Genomic DNA, 23,673 nt, shown 5'->3' on the forward strand with positions numbered 1-23,673 from the left:
TTGACTGTAATCGATGCACACCCCAAACTCTTAAAGAGCAACAAGGAGACATAGGGCATTTATATTGCTTTTACTCATCAGGATAAGCTTGGCAATTATTCAGCCAAGTAGTCGTACCTTGGAAGTCAAACGGAATCTGTTCCAGAAGTCTGTTCTTCCAAAATGTCCGAAAACCAAACCACAGCTTCTGATTGGCTACAGGAAGCTCCTGTAGCCAATCAGAAGCCGTGGAAGCCCCATTGGACGTTCAGCTTCCAAAAATAGTTCACAAACTGGAACAGTCACTTCCGGGTTTGCGACGTTCGGGAGCCAAAACGTTTGGGAACTAAAGGAAATCACTTGCCTGTTTTCATGTTTATGCATTTAAATGCCTGGGTGTCAGCACAGGTATTGGGTGGCTTCTAAAGGATATGTGAAGCAGCGGCAGGTGGGGAGAGCAACACGGATGGCACCGTTCATCATAGCAGATACACTGGAAGCGATGGTCTTAAAAACCACAACTGCTTTGCAATCAACAATTCCCAGACAGAAAGAGACAGTTGCATTATTTCACCCAGCACCATGCCATATAAGAAAAAGGAACAAGTCCAGTGTCCTATTAAAATTGTCCTCTTTACTTTGTGGTTCAGAAAACCCCATTAAACTGACATTTACACCCACCCACCCATACCCAATTTTTCTTTGCTCTGACTATAAGTGAAATGGAGCCTCGGATGCATGTCTAAAGACTTGGTTCTAAATAGTACTCCCTCCTCCTTTTTTCTGCTGCAGTTTTAGGGCAGTGCCTAAAAACTGGGGGAGGGCGCTTTCTCAAAGTGTGTGAAGCGCTTACCCTGCGGGAAGGGAGTGGGAGGGCTCTTACAGGGTCCTTGTGTCCTCCTTCCCAAAGCTGAGCAAACGCTTACTGGGCTTTGGGTTTTCTTTAAAAAGGTAAAGGGCCCCTGGACGGTTAAGTCCAGTCAAAGGCAACTATGTGGTTGCAGCGCTCATCTCACTTTCAGGCCAACGGAGCCAGTGTTGGTCCACAGACAGTTTTCTAGGTCATGTGGCCAGCATGCCTAAACCGCTTCTGGTGCAACAGGACACCGTGACGGAAACCAGAGTGCACAGAAATGCCATTTACCTTCTTGCCTATTTATCTACTTGCACTGGTGTGCTTTCGAACTGCTAGGTTGGCAGGAGCTGGAACAGAGCGATGGGAGCTCACCCCGTCGCAGGGATTCGAACCGCTGACCTTCTGATCGGCAAGCCCAAGAGGCTCAGTGGTTTAGACCACAGTGCCACCCGCGTCTACAGGGCTTTGGGAAGGAGGTGGGAGGCCTCTAGGTTGGAGAAACTCAGGCCCAGGGACCAAATACAACTGGCCCTCTGAGTCCTCCTCAGGCCACACTCCACACTGGCCACCATTTGGAGGATAGAGAGGGGTGTTTGAGCATGCATAGATGCTACCTTCATGTACAAAGCAAAAAGTTGCATTCATAGCTCCAACCACTTCTGCTCCTGGTCTCCACCACAAGCATGAGCATGTGACCCTCAGAAATTTGCCCCTGGCTAAGAGAGCGGCTTGTCGCTCCTGTTTCACCCCACATTCTGTTGCGTCGGGAGAACAGAGGAACATGGCATTCCCTTCACCGGTGGCATCTTTGAAAAGCGCCGTGGAGCTTCCCCAACCCACACTGGAAAACGTCTTTAAAACGACATCGCGTTCCTGCACGCTGGTATAGAAAAGCTGGCCAAAGAATGCAAACCAAGCTTGATCTTCTCAGCTAAAGCCATCACTAAGTACAGATCACCCTCTGCTGTTAAGTCCAGGTCTATCTTCAAGTTCTGGAGTGATTTCAGAGGCTTTCCCCCTTTTTGCCTGAGGGATGGCAGGGAAAACTGTGGTTGAGCAAAATATTTTCATTTCAAAACATGCCAGGGTACCGAACTCACTGCTTCCGCGAGCTCCTGTATACTTACGTATCATCTTCTGCATATTTGATGAGAGTTAAGGCTTTTCTGTGGAGGACCAACAAGAATTGGGCAAGGAACACCCTCCTCAGAGACAATCCAGGTTTCAAACAAAAGACCTGTTAAAAAACGGCCACACAGGATAAATCAGCAAACGGTCTCATCTACTGGCATTTTCTCATCAGTTATATTTTAGCAAAATACTCATCGTGATGGGAGGTGGATGAGCTTGTGCGTTGCAGGGACTCTGGGGAGATGCAGCACATTTCTGAGTGCACGACACAAACAGATGCATTACAAACAAAATTCATTTTGAAAGCATGAATACATCAACGTGTTTTTACAGTTATATGCATTGCCCTTTCTAATCTGTTTATGTGCTGGTTACATTCGGAGCCTATGTATAACATGATACGTATTATGTGGCATTATATATATATATATATTTATAATATTTTTTATTGAGTTTGTGAAATACAGAAAAAAGAATAAAGAGCATATTATAAGAGTAAAGTAGAAAGGTTACAAGTTTTCTTGTTCTTTTTTCCAAGCCTACTGGACTTCCCCACATCCTCCCAACCCTGCATTCTCTGTGATACATAACATCAGCAATTTGTTAACTTATTTCATTACTTGCTGTATCCTTCGTTTTATCATGTTACCCAATTTCAAATGCGTTATAACCCAAATCATGTACATTTTCATTTAAACACAATAAAGTTATTTCATTATTCTATCTCAGACTTCTTGTGCCTTAATTTCCATTTCTTTAGTTTAACATTACTGAAGCTAGAATTTCCTAAAAGGTGCATTTTTTAACATTCATACAGCTTATAGTGTTTTTTCAGATAGTCCTTAAATTTTTTCCAGTCCTCCTCAATTGTTTCTTCTCCCAAGTCTCGGATTCTGCCAGTCATTTCGGCCAGTTCCATGTAGTCCATCAACTGCGTGTGCCATTCCTCCAGTGTGGGTAAATCTTGTGTCTTCCAATGCTTTGCAATCAGAATCCTTGCTGCTGTAGTAGCGTACATAAAGAAAGTTCTGTCCTTCTTAAGCACTCTCTGGTCCACCATGCCCAGAAGGAAGGCCTCTGGTTTCTTAGGTAAGGTAAATCTAAGTAGCTTTTTTAGTTCATTATGAATCATCTCCCAAAAGGGCTTCACTTTCGGGCAGGTCCACCAGAGGTGAAAGAATGTCCCTTCCGCCTCTTTACATTTCCAACATTTATTATCAGACAGGTGGTATATCTTAGCAAGCTTGACTGGGGTCATGTACCACCGGTATATCATTTTCATAATGTTTTCCTTCAAGGCACTACATGCCGTAAATTTCATTCCGGTGTTCCATAACCTTTCCCAGTCTTCAAACATAATGTTATGCCCCAAATCCTGCGCCCACTTTATCATGGCGGATTTGACTGTCTCATCCTGAGTATTCCATTTAAGCAGCAGGTTATACATTCTCGAAAGTAGTTTACTTTTTGGTTCTAACAGTTCTGTCTCTAGTTTCGATTTTTCCACCTGGAATCCAACCTTCTTGTCTACTTTAAAAACCTCTTGAATTTGTGCATAATGCAACCAATCTCGCACCTTGTTTTTTAATTTTTCCAAGCTCTGCAACCTCCAATTGTCTCCAATCTTTTCAATTATTTCCCCATATTTAGGCCAATTGGCCTCCATGTTAGGTCTCTTACGTGCCTTGGCCTCCACCGGTGAGAGCCACCTCGGAGTCTTACTCTCCAATAAGTCTTTATATTTTGTCCAGACCATTAAAATTGCTCTCCTAACAATGTGGTTTTTAAACAATTTGTGCACTTTAACCTTGTCATACCACAAATATGCATGCCACCCAAAAGCATTGTCAAACCCTTCCAGATCTAGGACATCAGTGTTTTCCAGTAAAATCCAATCTTTCAACCAGCAGAAGGCTGCGGATTCATAATATAACCTCAAGTCTGGCAGGGCAAATCCCCCTCTTTCTTTCGCATCAGTTAATATTTTAAACTTTATTCGGGGCTTTTTGCCCTGCCAAACAAACTTAGAAATATCCTTCTGCCACTTTCCAAAACATTCCACCTTGTCCACGATCTGTAGGGCCTGAAACAAAAATAACATTTTTGGCAATACATTCATCTTTATAGCTGCTATTCGGCCCAACAAGGAAAGTTTCAATCTTGACCACGTTTCCAAATCACTTTTGATTTCTGACCAACATTTCTCGTAGTTGTCTTTAAACAAATTCAAATTTTTGGAGGTCAGATACACCCCTAGGTATTTTACTTTTTAAACCACATTTAATTCTGTTTCTTTCAGGAACTCATCTGATTCTGTAATTGTCAATTTTTTTGCTAAAACCTTGGTTTTTTGCTTGTTCAGCTTAAATCCCGCCACCCGACCAAAGTCAGAAATTAATTCTAACACTCTTTTAGTACTAGAGACTGGCTCCTGTAATGTTAATACCAGGTCATCTGCAAATGCTTTCAATTTATATTGTTTCACTCCGACCTCAATTCCCTGTACCAACCGGTCCTTTCTAATCATGTTCAATAGCACCTCCAGAACTGAAATAAACAATAGAGGGGATAGAGGGCACCCCTGTCGTGTCCCTTTTTCAATTTTAAACTCCTCTGTCACCACATTGTTTACTATCAATTTAGCTTTTTGTTCTGAATATATTGCTTCTATTCCATTTTCAAACCCCCGCCCCACTCCCATCCCTTCCAAATTTTTCTTCATAAACATCCAAGAAATGTTGTCAAAGGCTTTCTCCGCATCAATAAAGATTAACACCGCTCTAGTGTTGAGCTTTGTTTGTAAAAGTTCCAAAATGTCGATGATGTTTCTTGTGTTGTCAAACAAATGCCTACCAGGGAGAAAGCCTGCCTGGTCCTTATGGATCACTTCATTAAGCACTTTTTTAAACCTACTTGCCAAAATGTCTGCAAAAATTTTGTAATCCACATTTAGGAGTGAGATGGGGCGGTAGTTCTTAAGCTGGGTCTTTTCAGTTTCTAGTTTGGGTATCAATGTGATGAAGGCTTCTTTCCACGTTTCCGGTGCCTTCCTCCCCTCCATAATCTGGTTACAGACCTCCAACAAAGGTTGTATCAAATAGTCCTTCAGAACCTTATAGTATTTGGAGGTAAGTCCATCAGGGCCTGGAGATTTGCCTAATTGGAGGTTCTGAATGGCGCTTTCAATTTCTTGCTGTGTGATATTACTATTCAGGATTGTTCTCATTTCCTGAGGTATTTTCTGTAATCCGTTGGTTTTAAGAAATTGGTCCACCTCCGAATCTTTCTGTGGCCCTTGTGAATAAAGTTCTTTGAAATATCTCTGGAAGCACTTTCTAATTTCCTCGGGTTTCTGAACCATTCTCCCTTCAATCTCTAGATTTGTAACTGTATTAAGTTTTTGTCTCTTTTTCAACTGCCATGCTAGCAGTTTCCCACACTTATTTGCTGATTCAAAAGATCTTTGTTTCATTTGTTTAATTTTCCATTCCACCTCTTGATTTATCAATTTCAAATATTGTGCTTGGAAGAATTTCACTTCTCTCAGCACTTCCTTCGACTTGGGCCTGGATCTTAGTTTTTTCTCTCCATCTCTTATTTTTTCCAATATCTTCTCCTTCTTTTCATTCCAGAGCTTTTTCTTGATCGTATTTTGTTGTATTAGAAACCCTCTCATGACTGCTTTACTTGCGTCCCAGATTGTTCTTTTTTCCACAGTGGTATTTAAATTTATCTCAAAATAGTCCTTTAAAGTTTTTTGGGCCTTCTTAACAATCTTCTCGTCCCTTAGTAAGGTGTCATTCATTTTCCATCTAAAGGATCCGGTTGTATTATTATGTGGCATTATAGACTTGGTAATATTTTTGCAGAACTTGGAAAAAAAAAATATTGTCAAGATTAAAGAGCAGGTCTGAATTTGTAGCTCTTGTAACTTGGTAGAATGCTGGGAACTAGCTTTTACAAAGAAATAGATGGGAGACAGACGCACCCATGTTTAGATACTAGCAGCCAACAAACTACTTGAGTGAGCCCCTGACTTAACCTCAGAAGGGTTACTGAAATCAGTGGTTTGTTGAATATTATGCTAAATACTCAGTCTTAACAATAATGCTTTTATTTCTACATCCCTTAAGTACACTTGAAGCTTTCCCTCAGTTTCTAGACATATAGTACACCACCACTTGAATTAACTTCAGAGTACAGAATACAGAGAAATCTTCTTTAAAATCATTGTTAAATTACTACACAAAAGAAATCACTTGAGATTTTTTTTAATGTACATATAACTACACAAAAAACTACTTCAGGTTTTTTTTTAAAACATGCTATGGATTAATCTGCTTTATTTCATTTGAGTGAATAGTCACCTGATACAGGAAGTCTTTTACTAGAGTGTCTTGGTAAAGGACATCTTGGAAAACATTCCTGAAAAAAATACAAACAGGAGAAGCATGAAGCAATATGTTGAATTTCCCCACAGCACCAAGTTAAACCAGTGGCTGTCCACTGTAACTGTATTTCTTCCTATGTTCAAAAACGTTGGTTTGGGATTGCAGCCTTGGCTACATTCTTACACACACACATGTGGGAGCAAGCTCCACTGAATTTAAGTGGGGGCGTGCTTGCTCAGGCCTGAATTGTAAGACTTCAAGCGCTCTCCACAGAGAATTGGGGCTACAGTCCTAACCTGCTCCTGTCTTGAATTCAATGGGACTTTCCTCTGAGTGGATGTGGTTAAGGCTGCAGCCGCAGTGAAACATCCTTACATTTCAGTTCAGAGATACTTACTTGACTCGTTTTATGACTTTATTTAACCAAATGTTTGTACTGCCTGAATTGTTTCCCAAGAAATACTTAAAGCGTCAGTGAAAATGGTGGAAAGCAGATAATTAAAGCATTCCAAAGGGAATAGACAACAGAGTGAAAAAAGATTAAAACCTGTCAACATCTACATGTCTTGGATATGCTGGTCCAATTTTTAAAAAAGCTTAAAATGCTTATGAGTAAACATGCAATGATGACCCATGAAAATGAAAGAGACTGCAAACTTTTGATTCAAGCAGCCTTATCACTGGAACTTTCTTTCTTTTTAGAAACACAATAACCATATGATTTGAAGTTTCACTGTGAGGCTGGCTATGCTTCTCAACTGCTGATACATGCCTTATTACAGAGACAGGAACCCTGCGGTGGTAATGCGAGTTTCTTTCAATCCCCATGTCTTGTCAGCATTTGAACAAATTGCTAGGTTGCTTCTCCATCCCTTCCCAACTAATTCAGGACGTGCAGCTGATCGGCCACAAACACGGTACGATTCCTTCCTTCTGACAGAACCACAACTGGCCCATGAATACTTACCCCGTCAGAAAGGGGGAAAGAACTGTAGGGTTTGCAGTTTTGCTCACTACCACGACTGTTTGTTCCTTAAAGTACTCTGAGATTATTTAGCCATGGGTGCTTCTAAAGGTACAAAGTGAATCTGGACTGCCATAGTTGGCAAAATTAAACTGATTCAATTTTTTAAAAAACGATTAAAGATTTCTAGAATATAATGGAAATAGCTGCATATTAAATAGGGGTCTTTCATGCTAGTAAGCGGTATGCAAATACTGTTGAGTAAATAAATCAAAATAATTATCTCAGTTGCAAAGCTAACTTTCACAATACATTCCCATCGTTTCTGAATGTGAGAAGGAGAGGAGAGGGATGCAAATTTAATATTTCTTCGTATTGGGAGAGCAAACAAGGAAAATACGCTTTTCCAAGAAAGCAGCACTAAGCATGAATTCATATTAGCACTTAAAAATTATGCTTCCTTAGTTGTGCTGGATAAACTCCCTTTAACTTTGCCGTTCGGGGTGGGGGGTGGGGAGGCCGCTCAGTAGCCTGCCTACCAAAATATCTAAGTGGAAATCTTCATTTTAACCTCAAAGGGAAAATACAAAAACTGCCTGGAAAATCTTATACCCTAGAAAAGACATCTAGTCAGAAAGAGGACAAGGTAGACATCATAATGACAAAGAGATAATTCAAAAGCTTCTAAGCACAACATTACTTCTTTTCCTTAGAAACGAAGGAGCCAGTGGCATTTGGGAGAATTTAGCAGAGGAGATCAATGACCTTACCTTCAGCAATCCTTGCACAAAAAGACCCGACTCGTAATGAAAGGAGGTTTCATTTCTGCAAAGCCTCGAACACTTTTCTCTGTTAAAGTGAGATGAGAAAGAGGCACAGTGTACGTACCTTCTGTAATACAATATCATTTTAATAGTACAGGCAGTGAAGTTTAGCCAAGAGAAAAATCGGCAGTGGTTATATATTGCACAAGAACTGGGGCAATTCTTACAGGGGTCCACATATATTTTCTAACAGCTATATGTTCCTCCAGAATGCAAACTGCGAATTTTGTGGCCAGAGTAATGATCTCTCCCCCCCTTCCAGCTTGGGCACCCACCTCCATCGGACTGTCCAAAACATCACTAGAGGAAATGTCCAGCCCGGACGCGAGAAGCCCTGAGCCTTAATCATGTTTCAAGCAAGTCAAGAGATTTCAAGGGCGGGAAACCTTTCTCAGGCCAATGACCACACTCCTTCGTGGGTAATTTTCCAGGGGGTATATGCCACAAGTGGGCAGAGCTCAGGGCAAAAGTGTGCCAAGAAATCAATATAATTTTTTTACCTTTGTGCGGTAGACTAGCCTCTACACCAGGGGTCAGCAACCTAAGGCCCATGGGCCACAAGCGGCCCATGGGGGTCGTTTAACCAATCCATGGACCCCTGCCACCAGCTCAGTCGGCTCCCATGCGCCGCGCTAAACCGGCGCGGAGCAGAGTGGGGACCACCTTCCGCAACGCTGGCCAGCTTCCCATTGGCTGCAGGAAGTCTGTGGGACCATGAACTGGCCCAAGCCACAAAAACTTTGCCAACCCCTGGTCTACACACACTCTATCCTTTCAATCTGGGATGCGGGTGGCACTGTGGGTTAAACCACAGAGCCTAGGACTTGCCGATCAGAAGGTCGGCGGTTCGAATCCCCGCAACAGGGTGAGCTCCCATTGCTCGGTCCCAGCTCCTGCCAACCTAGCAGTTCAAAAGCACATCAAAGTGCAAGTAGATAAATAGATAGATACCTACCGGCAGGAAGGTAAACAGCGTTTCCATGCGCTGCTCTGGTTTGCCAGAAGCAGCTTAGTCATGCTGGTCACATGACCTGGAAGCTGTGCGCCAATAAAGCGAGATGAGTGCCGCAACCCCAGAGTCGGTCACAACTGGACCTAATGGTCAGGGCTCCCTTTACCTTTTATCCTTTCAATCTAGGAGACAAAGAGTCATTATTAGAGTTCATGGCCACATTCCTGCCAGGTCAAAATACATCAGTAAAAGACATTCCAGCATCCTCAAGATCCTACATTATGGCATTTCCCTATTTTACGACCAATCACTTTTTATAAACCTTTGAATGTAAAAAACAACAACAACTGCATACAGTTTTGGTCAAGTACAGTAAGAAAATGATTTCAAGTGCCGTCATGCTTATGAGATGGAAGCTGGTATTAACTTGGCACTCTCGAAAATCTAGAAGTATTCTTATTTACGATGTGTAATTTATTTTACCGAAGGCAGATCAAAAAGGAGAAGAATGGAAGAGCTGTTTCCTTTCATGATGCAGCTAAGATAAGGGCTTACATCTATGTCTTCTGGAGCACTTTGTGATTTCATAGATGAAAGGAGTTCCATTATAGGAATAACTTCCCCCGTCAGCACTGGAATGATGCTCTGGCCCTGGACAATAAATAACATTTTATGAAATAAAAAAAGCAGAGCATGCACTTACAAAACGTGACATGAAAGGACTGGGAGGTTGTTTTTTTTTAAGAGAACAGAGTAATAGGGAAATAGTCAAATACTTTATTTTCAAGGTAACCAATAGAAAGATAAGCAAATAAATCAAGAAAATAATTTTAAAACTGAATGCAATTTTAAAAACTGGATTCATAATCTTTTTATTTTAAGACTGTTCAGTGAAAGTACTAGGGACAGATCTAGGACTTAAACTGTGAAAAGATTAATGCAGTTAACAAATTTACTGCTGCATTTAACACTTCATCAGAAGAAAAGATATGGGGTTTCATTCCTTGTTAATTACTATTCCCCAAGTGTCCTCTACAATAATCCCCCTCTCAGCCAGATATAGCTTAAGAAGCTTGCATTGTCAGTTCTTTTGCCTGACAAACAACTAGTAAAGAAAAACCTTCCCTTTTTTGTAATACTATTTTGTTTTTTCTGTTTAGAAAATTACATTTGTTAGGAGGTTGATAGTAGTCAGTCTGAGGAAGATACTACCTGTTTTTTTATAAAAAAGACTCAAAATTCATCTAAACTGCCCTATATAGTGAGAATAAAATATTAATCAGATTTCTACTTTGCTTCAAAATAGGCAGGGGTGTGTGTGTTAAGTTTTTCAGAATCCTCAGAGTTCCTATCACATCTTCATGGAAATTGTTCTCGTATACAAAGCTTCCAGAATATCCAGGAGAATCCAAAGTTGCTCCTTCTTCGGATGGGTATGATGCAATGGGAAAGGAGCAAAGACATTCATAACTCACTGAAATCAATGGAATTTGCAATCCATGTTTTGCTGCACGCAATGCTCATACCTCGTCTTCCAGTCTCTCCGTGCCTTCTGAGGCAGCCTTTTGAAAGTGTTCTTGTCTTCCCTAAGGAATAAATCAGTAGGTTTTCAGTAGGTTTTTTTTTTTTGAGGGGGTGTTTTCTTTTTTTTTAAGAAGGTCCTGATACATGTCTGCACATCTTAACCATGTCATACATAAAAAGACACTAGATCCACAACCTACCGTACGTTTCTGTGTATAAGACTACGTTTTTTTCTTTAAAGATTATGCTAAAAAGTGGGGGTCGTCTTATACATGGATAGTGCATAGGGTGAGTGTTTGAGCAGCTATTTGGTGTGTTATTGGTTGATGCGTCAATGGCTGGTGTTGATTGGCTGTCGCTGTGGCAATGGGGGGTGATTGTCAACTTTTCCTGGTGAGGGGACAGATGAGAGGCAGATTTTGCGACTTGTGTGGGTGAGAGATTTCCGGTAATCCCCCCCTAGAAAAAGCTCAACAACCCTGGGTAATTCTCCCCCCCCCCCAAAAAGCTCGAAACTCTGTGCCATCTCCCCCATTTTCTTAAATGTTCAGAATATTAGCTGATGTTCTTTGGATTTAAAAAACAGACACCACCACAAACATTGCCATGGTACCTAGCTGAGGAGTTTGTCCACATGAAAAAGCATTTGATATTTTCCCTGAGAAAATGTATTTCCAAGCAAGGGTATATAACATGAGGGACACCTTAATAACATCTCCAGCAATATATACATCTGTGATGCAGTATGCATTAAAACAGATTCTCATCTCAAAATGGCAACATATAATTTTGGGAAGAGTTTAGCCTGCAAGTAGATTTGAGCCGACAAGGCATGAGCTCTGCTGTTTCAAATCACTGTGCCCTAATAAAACCACTTCTGGGATTCAAAATTTAACATGTACACAGTTAAGTGAAGAATCTTGAACAGTGGTACCTTAGTTTTTGAACGTAAAACATTCCGGAAGACCGTTCGGTAGCTTTTGATACAACTCAATTTTTTTATATGTATTTGTTGCATTTGTGCCCACAATGTTACCATTGCCCACTTGCCGGCTGAAGCTGATGGGAGATATAAAAATGTAGTGTAAACACTGAGAACTGGGAAACACTGGCCTGCAAGCGCTCCAGTTGGATAACAGCCTTTACCAAAAGTGTCATGGGTTTTGGAGACACTCAAACTCAGGACGCAAGGGAGAAACGTGCTAAGAGGCAGGCATGCTTGGCAAATCCACACCGTGATCAACTCCTGCCCGGAAACCAACGTCCCCACTGTGGAAGGACGTGTGGATCCAGAATTGGCTTCCAAAGTCACTTACGGACTCACTGCTAAAACCGTGTTTATGGAAGACAATCTTACTCGGCTACTTGAGTGAACACCAAAGAAGAAGAAGAAGGGAGATATGGTACTTTAACAACACCAGGAGGGCATCAGAGTGTCAGAAAAACAGGTTGCCTGCCCCTCGACCCAAGCCCACTAATCAGTTCTTCTCCTGCGTTACAGATCTACCCCTATCGGTGTACACACCATATATTTAAAGCACATCCCGTGGTCTCTCTGAAGAATCTTGGGAACTGTAGTTTGTCAAGGGTGCTGGGAGTTGTAGTTCTCTCTGGGTGCAAGGAACCACAGTTCCCAGGATTCACTTTCCCGGTCAATGCATGCTGTGAAAGGGACCCTCAAAGGGAGACACTGTTGCAGCTGCCCCTGTTAGGCAGTCACTCACCCTGGGACTTCAACGGGGGCGGTGGCGGGATGCTCACCTGGAAGCGGCTACTCTGTGACTACTCTGTACAGTCTCTGTGACTGCAAAGCTTCAAGGAGAGGGGAGGGAAACCCATTCCTGTGCGTGCGCGCTGTCCAAGGTACTGCGCATCCCAGAGATTTGCTCGCGCGTTTTAAGAAAAAAAGGGAAGGAAGGCAAGCAAGAGTAAAGTATAGTGTCATGCACCTCTCATTTCCGGCTCTACAATGCATTTTTTATTTTTATTTTTGCATTTTCTGCATCCGGTCAGATGCAACACAGAACAAGCCTGCATCTGTTCGCGGCTGCTAAAGAGGTGGACGAATCGAAAGAAGCAGCTCCGACGCAGCACGCAGAGGTTGGTTTTTTTGCAATAATCCTATCCCCGGTTTATAAGTAACAAAAGCCGAGGATATGAGTTTTCAGGACCCTCTGTTTGTCCCCGCCGTCGTTGGGGCTGCTCTGCATTTTCAGCCTTGTAGCACAACGGGCAGACATTCAACAGATATAGTTGACAGAGTAGCGCATGGGTGCAGCTAGCATTTATTTTCAAGCAAAGGAGCTTCCAGCTCCGGATTATTATTTTTTAACCCGTTGTAACATTTCGGTTCACTTCCACGCATACAGGATCCTAGGATCTGTAATTGAGAGCCGGAAGTCTCCATCGAAAAGAAAGCCTTACCTCTTAGGCGTGACACTTGTCTATCCAGCGCGGCAAGAAACACGCAGGCGCGAAAGGTGGTTTGTTGCTTTTCAATGAGTGTTTCAATCTGTGGTCCGGTCCACCCGTTTCACCCAGGTGATCCGTGGCACCTCTCCCTCAAATATTCACAATGCTTTTCAATTGCATTTGTTGCTTCTTTTATTTCTCATATTGCATTTTGTTATATTACCATTGCAACGCTATGGAATTCGAATTGCATTGCAGCACAGCACAATGTACGAAGTAAGGGAAGCAATAAAAACGCAAGTAAAAACCACGCACCTTTCTAGCACGATGCATTGCAACTGCTGCAACAGGGAGAAATATCAGGGCACGTTTCACCAAGCCCGTCAGCAATTTTCAAGTGGCCCATGGTGAGTTTGGGAACCACTGCTTCTAATTTTATATCACGTTTTGCGTCAGTGGCTGCTTAATGCTAACAGGAAATTTGGGATGCTTCCAACAGGTTCAGTGCTGACCAGGCCTGACACACACAAATAAAGCAAGCTTTCATGGCTTATATACAGTGGTACCTCGGGTTACAGATGCTTCAGGTTACAGACTCCGCTAACCCAGAAATAGTACCTCGGGTTAAGAACTTTGCTTCAGGATGAGAACAGAAATTGCACAGTGGCACCAGCAGGAGGCCCCATTAGCTAAAGTGGTGCCTCAGGTTAAGAACAGGTTCAGGCTCAGAATGGACCTCCAGGACGAATTAAGTTCTTAAGCAGAGGTACCAGTGTATAGTGAATGGGACAGCAGCTCACATTTCCAATTCCAGTGTTTACAAAACGCTACCTGAAAGTCACTTCATCACTTTTCTATCTCTTCTATAGACTGAGAAGTTGTGGGAGGCAGGAAACTAAATTTCGAGTTGATTTAATACAGTACTTGCATTCCGCTTTTCTAACAATAAATGTCAAGCTCAAAAGTGGCTCGCAATACCAATAGCATTAACAAATGTTGCAGTCACTAGAATATCAAACACTATAGCATGTAAAGCAAGCAACAACAAAACAACCAGTGCAATAAAGTCAGTGTAATTCAGAGAGTTTTGCCATGCCAGGATACTTCCTAATCACATGGAACCTTTACTCCAGAGCCCCTGTCCACATAGGAACATCCCTTTCTGGGAACACCCCTTTCTGATTTCTTGAGATTTTGTATAGAATTGTAGAGTTGGGGTCCAATTTGAAACCACGCTGGACTGTTGCTTAGCTTTGCAAATGTGCTAGCAGTTTTATTGCCGCACCGCTGTGCAAATCACTTGCTTCTTTTTTTTAATGAGAAGACTGTGCACTTGAAACTGCCCAAAGCTTAACGTCCCAATCTATACAGTATGCATGTTAGTTCTGAAAAAATGGCTGCCATCTGTTAACAGAATTCTTGAGTCCGTTAGTACATCCCTGTGCCCGTCTACTCAGATGCCAGCCCCACTGCGTCCAGTGAGACTTACTCCCAGGCAAATGTGTAAAGTCTTGTAGCCTGAATCTTACTGAGATAATTCAGTTATGCTGAGTATCTCATTTTGGCAAGCCTGCTGAGTGACAGTAAACTGAACTAAGCCAGATGGATTGCAAAACAAGCTGATACTTGCACAAGCTTTTGACAATTTAATTTTGACAAGGCTGAACTAATATTCAAGACAAATATTGAAAACGCATTAGGATAAAACCAAACACTATTTGCTAATTGCCAAAAATTACTATAAAGAGAAACAGAAATGATTTTTACAGGATATACTTTTTTTTTGGCGGTCGCTCTGCTTTTACAGCTTTCCATGAATTTTTTTTTATTTTTAATGAAGACAAGAGGAGGGTTATAACGTGATCTTACAAAGCTAGTAAGATATGGAGCCAGCTGCATTTAGCACACCCTGTACAGAAATGCTGGCAGATTGCTATGTAAGCAGATCTTAATTTGAAACAGAAAATACAGCTGGCAGCAAAATGTGAAAAGGGAAATTCATGTGTTTTTTAATTTTTTATTTTTAAAAAAACGCAAAACAAAAGAAGGGGGCTTAACTGAGCCCACAGCCCAGACAAAGAATTAGTCACGCCCATTAATTTCAGTAATTTACTTTGAGTAAAACTTAAGTTACGGTAAATGTCCCCCAAATAACAATAAGATAGCAACAAAACAACAACAGAAATATTGATTTATTTTACACAGTGATTTTCTAAACCGCTTAATCAAAGAGCTATGTAAGCAGTATAGAAATGAAATGGTTGGTAAAACACAGCAAAAAGCCACAAAACAGTTCAAAAACAATTGTACTCAAAAAACAATAATCATTAAAACACAAAGAAAAACCACAAAACTTTTATAACAAATATGGACAACAAAATTTGGATCTGGGTAGGCTTTGAGATACAGATGTGGACTTGTTAGTCTAATCCAGGCATGGCCAAACGTGGCCCTCCAGCTGTTTTGGAACTACAACTCCCATCCCTAGCTAACAGAACCAGTGGTCAGGGATGATGGGAATTGTAGTCCCAAAACAGCTGGAGGGCCAAGTTTGGCCATGCCTGGTCTAATCTGTAACTTTCTTCTGCAAATCAGCCAACAATGAACTCTAAAGGGCAGGGGGAACCGCACAGCAAACCTTATAACACGTTATCCTTGTCTCCACTGGGAGACAAGCCTTGAACCCTTGTTACCTGTGATCTGTTGACTTCCACCACCATTCCCAACATCAGGAAAATGGTGTGTTTCAAGGACTATTGCTCCTAGACATTTTTCTGTGTGTGTCTGTGAGCTTACGGTATTTCTAAGGTTACTGGTAGCAAGCAATCACCATAACTCATGCAGGCAATCTGTGATTTTGGACAGCGCTTCAGTGTAATTACCAATAATAGTAATGAAAAGAAGCCTTACACCTGACTCCTTTGCAAACCTCCTTTTCAAAGCGCATCGCCTCTCCCTTGCTATAATGTGCCATTTGGTTAGATTTATTAGGCCATAATTATAAGCATCCAAATCTAATTTGACTTGGATGTGGGAATAGATTTTCTTTCCAACCTCTCCGGTTCTAGAAAAGAAGCCATTTATTATGTTCAATGAGGATCTCTTATTTGCATTTCCTGTTGTGTCCCTTCAGCAGCTGCTGATTTGAAAAAGCATTCCTCTTAACCTTGTCCAAAGCCCATTGAATGCTTTCCAGTAACTTCCAAATCAAGGCCCTATTAGTGTCAAATGATGGTGAAGCAGAACTTGACAGATAAGACAGGAGAAGCTTTGTAGGTTGAAGACAGAGAGAAGGAAAACAAAAAGCAAATAGTCAAATGCAGAAAACAATTATTTAATAGCTGTTGTTGGTGCTGGGCTTTCCTGCTAGTTGTGGGGGTAGAGTTGAATTATTATTATTATTAATTATTATTATTTATTAAATTTGTATACAGCCCTATACCCACAGGCCTCAGGGCACTTCCCAACATAAAATAACAATATAAAAAAACAAAATGCATAATAAAAACAAGAACAACCCAATAACCCTGCCCCCAACACATTTTAAAAGGACAATGATGTCAATCAGCTACAGGCCTGGTTAAAGAGGAATGTTTTTGCCTGGCGGCTAAAGGTGTAAAATAAAGGCACCAGCTGAACTTCCCTGGAGAGATCATTCCACAAACGGGGAGTTAAAGGGCAGATCTTAAGAGGCTTAGGGGTAGAGTTGGATGAAGCATTGGTAGATCCACAAGGGGATCAATCCTGATACAGGTATTTGAAGCTAAGTACTCCTGGCAGTACTTAGTACTTCTAGGGATGCGGGTGGCGCTGTGGTCTAAACCACAGAGCCTTGGGCTTGCGTATCGGAAGGTCAGCAGTTCAAATCCCCGCTCCTGTTGTTCAGTCTGAGCTCCTGCCCACCTAGCAGTTTGAAAGTACGTCAAAGTGCAAGTAGATAAATAGGTACCGCTCCCGCGGGAAGGTAAACGGCGTTTCCGTGCGCTGCTCTGGTTTCGCCAGAAGCGGTTTAGTCATGCTGGCCACATGACCCGGAAAAACTGTCTGTGTACAAATGTCAGCTCCCTCCGCAACCCCAGAGTCGTTCGCGACTGGACTTAACTGTCAGGGGTCCTTTACCTTTACCTTTTTTCTCCTGACATTAGCTATAATCCATGTGTAGCCCGTCGCTTTGTAAGAAATACTGCTTTTAATATATTTCCCCTCAAACCAACTTCCCTTCAATTTGAAAACGTAAGCTGCTGTTCAGCTGAGGTGTGTCCACTTCAGATAGCCATTGCACATGCTCAGATGATGACAGATGAATTGGAGTCTAGGGGGTTACAGGCATGGGGAAACAGTTCCAGTAATGTGCACGGGGGGGGGGGGGGAGATTCGTGACACATACTGGTACAGCAAAGTAAAAATGTGCTTTGAAACAGCGATAGGAAACATTGGGAACCTTGCTGTGTTTCAAGCTACTACTAATTTGTGTACATAGCCTAAGTCAGAGAATGGGCCTTTTGTGTGGTGGCTCCCCGATTGTGGAATGCTCTCCCCAGAGAGGCTCACCTGGCACCATCACTGCATGTCTTTAGGTGCCAGGCAAAAACATTCCTCTTTACCAAGGCCTATGGCTATTCAATAATCTATGGCCTATGAAAGTATGGGGAAATGGACTGTTATTATGATGATTATTTTACTATTAGGCTGTCTGTGGTTATGGATTTTTATTATGTGTTTATCACTGATGTTCTGTAATGTGTTTTTAATATTGTACACCACCCTCGGATCTGCTGATGAGGGTGGTGGTATATAAATTGAAACAACAGGAATGGTCACTTCAACACCAATTGTCAGGAGAGGGAATGAAGAATCCAGTTTTCTTTCCACTGTTAAAAATATCAGATCCTGAAGAGGGAGATATTCTCGGTGATGGACCTTATTTTAGAGCATGGGTAGGCAACCTAAGGCCTGGGGGCCAGATCCAGCCCAATCGCCTTCTGAATCTGGCCTGCGGATGGTCTGGGAATCAGCATGTTTTTACATGAGTCCTTTTATTTAAAATGCATCTCTGGGTTATTTGTGGGGCATAGAAAAGCGTTCATCCCCCCCATACAGTCTGGCCCCCCACAAGGTCTGAGGGACAGTGGACTGGCCCCTTTCTGAAAAAGTTTGCTGACCCCTGTTTTACAGCTACAGAGGATCCCAACTACAGGAAGCAAATGACTCTGGGGCGATGGTTCTCCTATCTACCGTTCGTCTGTTTTAGATCTTGTGCCAATGGAATACAGCATCAGCTACACTGATCAAGAGGAAAATTCAGAGAAAGAACTACTTATCTAATACCAAAGGATATAAGCCTTGCCTTACTACATCAGACAAACTGTCCAGCTACAACCTTGTTCGGTTGTTCTGCTTGGAACCTCAATATTAAGCCTGTTTTAAGGAGCAAGTCCCACTGAACTCAGTGAGATTTGCTTTTGAGGAAAGAAGCATAGGTTCAAGCTGCAATGGTGCATGTCTCCCAACAGTAGCCAGCCAGTTAGGTTTAGGAAACACACATGCAGGGCATAACCATAACTAGCCATATCCTAAATGAATCTCCCTTGAAAGCCAGGGCGGACAGGGGGTGGGTGGGTTTGGGGGACTCCTTGGTCCTGAATGCGTAACAGTGCCCCTGAAGGACCAGGTGCGCAGCCTGGGAGTCATTTTGGACTCACAACTGTCCATGGAGGCACAGGTCAATTCTGTGTCCAGGAGAGCTGTTTACCAGCTCCACCTGGTACGCAGGCTTAGACCCTTCCTGCCCGCCGACTGTCTTGCCAGAGTGGCACATGCTCCAGTTATCTCCCGCTTGGACTACTTCAATGCGCTCTACGTGGGGCTACCTTTGAAGGTGACCCGGAAACTGCAATTAATCCAGAATGTGGCAGCTGGACTGGTGACTGGGAGTGGCTGCCGAGACCATATAACGCCAGTCCTGAAAGATCTTCAATGGCTCCCAGTACGTTTCCAAGCACAATTCAAAGTGTTGGTGCTGACCTTTAAAGTCCTAAACGGCCTCGGTCCTGTATACTTGAAGGAGTGTCTCCACCCCCATCGTTCAGCCCAGACACTGAGATCCAGCGCCGAGGGCCTTCTGGCGGTTCCCTCATTGTGAGAAGCGAGGTTATACGGAACCAGACAGAGGGCTTCTTGGTAGTGGCGCCCGCCCTGAGGAACTCCTTCCCATCAGATATCAAGGAAATAAGCAGCTACAGTGGTACCTTGGGTTTTTTTTTTTTTAATAAATTTTTATTGAATTTTAAAGAAAAACAAACAAAACATCTCAAATTTCATACCCTTATTTTCATTACCTTCTTTCATTGACTTCCCCACACACCCCTTCCCACCTTCCAATTTCGTTAATTATCTCAGCAAGTTATTTCTTCTCATCTCTTAAATACAGTTCCTATCTTTTCTTACAATTTGTCATTTTTACTTGATCCGGTTTTACTTATCCAATTTTACACATTTAATCCTTTTTCTAAGGTCGGCCCAAATTCTCTCCCACGAATTCCTCCCTTTTTGTATTTAACCAAAGATCATAATATTTCAATTCAAAATCTCAGATTCTTATTACTCTATTCTCCCCTCCCCCCCCTGGCCCGGTTCCTGTCCCTTCCCAGACCAATGTCCTCAAAAGAAAAAAACAGTTTAGCCCGGATTCCTCACATCAGAGGCCCTTAAGCCCCAGTTAGTCTCTCTCCACCAGTTTTGTTGGTAGTCCTTTTTGTTGGCCCTTTCTTCTCGAGGAAGTTCTGTCACAAGCCCCTCATATTTTCCTCCTTCCAAATCAGTCAAAAACAATTTCTGCCCAGGATCCACCGATCTCCCATGCTCCAGTCTAAAGAAGAAGTCCCCATCATACTTATTTACTCTTTTATAGTCCATTATTCCAATTATTGCAGGGGTTTCTTCTTTTATCTTTCTCTCCTTTTGCAGATTTGTAGTCCACTGGTCATCTTCTTTATTTCCTTTGTTCCCAAAGGTTACAGGCTCTAGATTGATGCTCTCCACCTGGGTTTCCTCTTCTCCTTCTTCTTCTTTTTCCCCCAGTTCCAAAGTTATCTCTTCTTCTGCAGCTGCAAAGTTTTTTTCCATTCGCTTACTGCCATCAACAGAGTTGTTTAGTTTAAGATTGAAGGTCACCAGCTGTTCACTCATAGCCATACTCTGCTCTTGTAGAATTCCCACAAAAGAAAACATTTTCTGTATCTCTGCCAGTAATTTTCCTTCAGCAGCCATTGCAATGTCTTTAGTTTCCTCCAGGGGGATTTCCATCATGATTCTTTTCCAACAGTCTGTTACTTTATTAATCAAAATTACTTTGTTTCCAGTCAATTCAGTTTAGTTGTAACACTTTTAACCCAAAAAGATATTTGTTACACAGTTCCAGGCCTTGGCCAGCCGTTTGACAGCTCTTTTGACAGCTGTCAAACTCTTTATTCCTTTCCTCGGGCTCACACGCAGGGCACTCCCGGGATCCCAAAAAGGTGGGGGGTTAGCCAGGCAAGGAAAACTTCTGAAATTTCTCTCTCCTTCTCTCCAGCACAGTAACTTCTTAGTCCAATTCGTAAAAGTTATATGTTTAAACACCAAAGTCTTTCCGCCTTAATACTCCTCTCCTTGCTTTAAAACTTTTGGTGGGGGGGGAGTGTGGACTTCCTTTTTAACACGTCCCCCGATCGTACTCGAATTCAAGGATGAAAACTTTAGTGCCGAAATTTCATTTTACTCACGGGTTGCTTATTTCAGTCCAAATTTCAGGAAGAAAGACAGCGCTCTCCGGCAATGGCTCGCGGCTTCGCTCCGCCGAGGTAGCGATGAACTCTCAGCACCGCGCCACTCTCCAGTCCACTCCGTAGCCTTTAAAAAGGCTCTTCGCGGGTCGGGGAGGGCGCTTAAGGTGCCCACCGAGTTACCAGGTCCGCAGGCTTCCGCGCCTGCGGTTTTTAAGGGTCCCCGTGTCGCCGGCACGGCAAGACCCGTCCTCGACGGAGCCGATTCCCTCCGGAGCTCGGAGGGAATCCGCCATTACTCGTTCGCGCTATCCCGGAAGTAGTGGTACCTTGGGTTAAGTACTTAATTCGTTCCAGAGGTCTGTTCTTAACCTGAAACTGTTCTTAACCTGAAGCACTACTTTAGCTAATGGGGCCTCCTGCTGCCACCACGTCGCCGGAGCACAATTTCTGTTCTCAGCCTGAAGCAAAGTTCTTAACCTGAAGTACTATTTCTGGGTTAGTTGGAGTCTGTAACCTGAAGCGTATGTAGCCTGAAGCGTATGTAACCTGAGGTACCACTGTATCTTATCTTTAAAAGACATCTGAAGGCAGCCCTGTTTAGGGAAGTTTTTAATATTTAATGCTGTATTGTTTTTAACACCCGATTGGGAGCCGCCCAGAGTGGCTGGGGAAACTCAGCCAGATGGGCGGGGTATAAATAATAAGTTATTATTATTATCCTTTCTTTCTTTCTTTGGTGATTACTCGTGGCCAAGTAAGAATGTCTTCCATGAACACAATCTTGGTGGTGTGTTCATTAGTGACTGTGGAGGCCAGTTCTGGATCAGTACGTCCCTCCACAGTGGGGACATAGGTTTCCAGACGGGAGTTGATCACAGTGAGGTGCCTTCCTCTTAGCTCGTTTCTCCCTTTTGTCCCGGGTTTATGCTTCTTCAAAGTCCATGACACCTTTGGTAAAGGCTGTTCTCCAATTGAAGCGCTCTCAAGCCAGTGTTTCCCAAATTTCCATACTTATACTGCACATACATAAGCACTGTTTGTGCTTATGTTCACATACCTCTGAGCACTGTTTCTTCTCACCTGTTACGGCTTTTCACCTGTCACCCCCAAACTAGAAGTCTCCCAATTATGGCACCTGAAAGTCTATTTTGTCTAAGCACCCCATGGAAGTAAACTCTGATGTTTAAGGTCTTGCTAATATTTCATGCAACATGGGCTTAATGGAACCCATATATCAGCATTTTGTTGTATTGTCTTTTGCTCATCAGGGTGTAAATGGGCTTCAAGGTAATTTTTAATCTATATGGAAATTAGGTGTTATTACTGCAGCCACAATACAAATCAGTCAGCACAGGAAAAGGAAAGAAGGATAATTTGCTGAAAAGCAATATTTATTGGGGGAAAAAGACAAGTTGGCTCTTAATAATTAGTCACCTGCAGATGGAGATGGATTTGATTTATTTTAGGAACACTTTTGATGAATCTGTTAACACAGTCATGTGGGTTCTGTTTACAGAATCTGTTTCTCTGCATGGAAATGGGTGCTATTCTGATTATTCCTGATATCTTAATTATGTACCTTCCAGTGCATGCAATTCAAGATAGGGCTATAGGCTATGAGCAGCTTAAGTGTTAACAACAAAGAGTCCTGTGGCACTTTAAATGCTAACAAATATATTTATTATGGCATAGGCATCAGTGGACTAAAGCCCAGTTTCTCAGATGCATCTGACAAAATAGGTTTTAGTCCCAAAAAAACTTATACTATAATTTCTTCCCAGGCATGAGGTTGCTGCCTTGCTAAAGCTCTGCAGGTCGTGGTCTGGTTAGCATCTGGAAGAAAGACTGCTCAGGAACCACATACACAACACCTTGGGTTCCATGAGGGTTATAAATGTAAGGAAGTTGATAAATGAAATATACTGGGAAAATACATTTGTCAGTCTTTAAGGTGACACAGGGCTCTTGCTGTAATGTATTAGCAATGCTATTCTTCTAGATATTGTTGCAATAAAAAATAACCTGATTGCGCTTTAACTAGAGTTCATATGAATGAGCAGAGTGTACTCTGTAAATGCTAAAAGTTACAACCAGGAAATTCGGCACCTATATTCTGTTACAGGTGATACCAGGCCTAATTTACAGAGCGTTCTAGTGACTGCACTGAAACAAAAATGTTCCATATTCAAGCTGCATGATGAAAGCTATTTGCAAATAGAAAATTATCTGGCCACTTTCATGTTTATTTAATCTATATTATTATTAAATATGTTTATATGCCATTTTTTGTCACAAGCGACTGCAAAACAGTTCTCATAAATAATCATATTAATACAAATCTCAGAACACAATTAAGGTAACAGTAAAATATCACCAATATCAGTAATAAAACCACAAAACCAGTACTATAAAACAAAGCGTACTCAAGGCTCAAAAACAGTCTAACCATGTCCACCAAAAGTTAGGAAAAAACCAAGTAAATTTCCATTGAACTCCCAAGGAACATGTGGACATTCAGAACTGTTCCAGACCTGGTACCAGCACGGTACTAGAGCCATTGTTCTAGAACCCGAGGTCTGCATTTGGCCCCTGGATTCAAGCTTCCCCACTTCTGCGGTAGAGTCCAGAACATTCAGTTAAGCTTTCTGAGGGTTATACTCAACAAAGCCTTTTTCTGTTTTCAAAAGATTAACAGCATCCTCGTCTTCAAAATATTACAGTTACTTTTTTTTTTAACATCTCTGTCGCAGCAGGAAGACCTAAATCTACCCTGATAACTGTAAAAAAGTATATTAACTTCACCAAAGTTGCTGCTGTCTGACAGCGATTTGGCTAGGCTATAAGTCACTGCGGAGCGTTGCTGTCAGGCTCGAG

The 23,673-nt window shown here is 42.2% G+C and overlaps 1 protein-coding gene across 3 annotated transcripts in view; it reads right to left on the reverse strand.

The window, feature by feature from the left end:
* Positions 1–9,189: 9,189 nt before the first annotated feature.
* Positions 9,190–23,673, reverse strand: part of LOC310835195 (uncharacterized protein) — an 81,920-nt gene continuing 67,436 nt past the window's right edge. Inside the window, exons 1-4 of one of the 3 annotated variants that reach the window (XR_014559419.1) lie at positions 12,383–12,518; positions 10,624–10,683; positions 9,581–9,748; positions 9,190–9,279 (exon numbers count right to left, since the gene is read on the reverse strand). Coding sequence is in view for 1 of the 3 variants with exons in the window: in XM_083720004.1 (XP_083576130.1) it covers positions 9,241–9,279; positions 9,581–9,748; positions 10,624–10,683 (267 nt within the window). In the remaining 2 variants the exon portion in view is untranslated. Of the gene's footprint in view, positions 9,280–9,580; positions 9,749–10,623; positions 10,684–12,382; positions 12,519–23,673 lie in introns of those variants that run through there. The other 2 variants (XR_014559418.1, XM_083720004.1) reach the window with 2 other exon arrangements.

The sequence above is a fragment of the Podarcis gaigeae genome, assembly GCF_964106915.1.
Source record: "Podarcis gaigeae genome assembly, chromosome: 17".
NCBI classification, from domain to species: Eukaryota; Metazoa; Chordata; class Lepidosauria; order Squamata; family Lacertidae; genus Podarcis; species Podarcis gaigeae.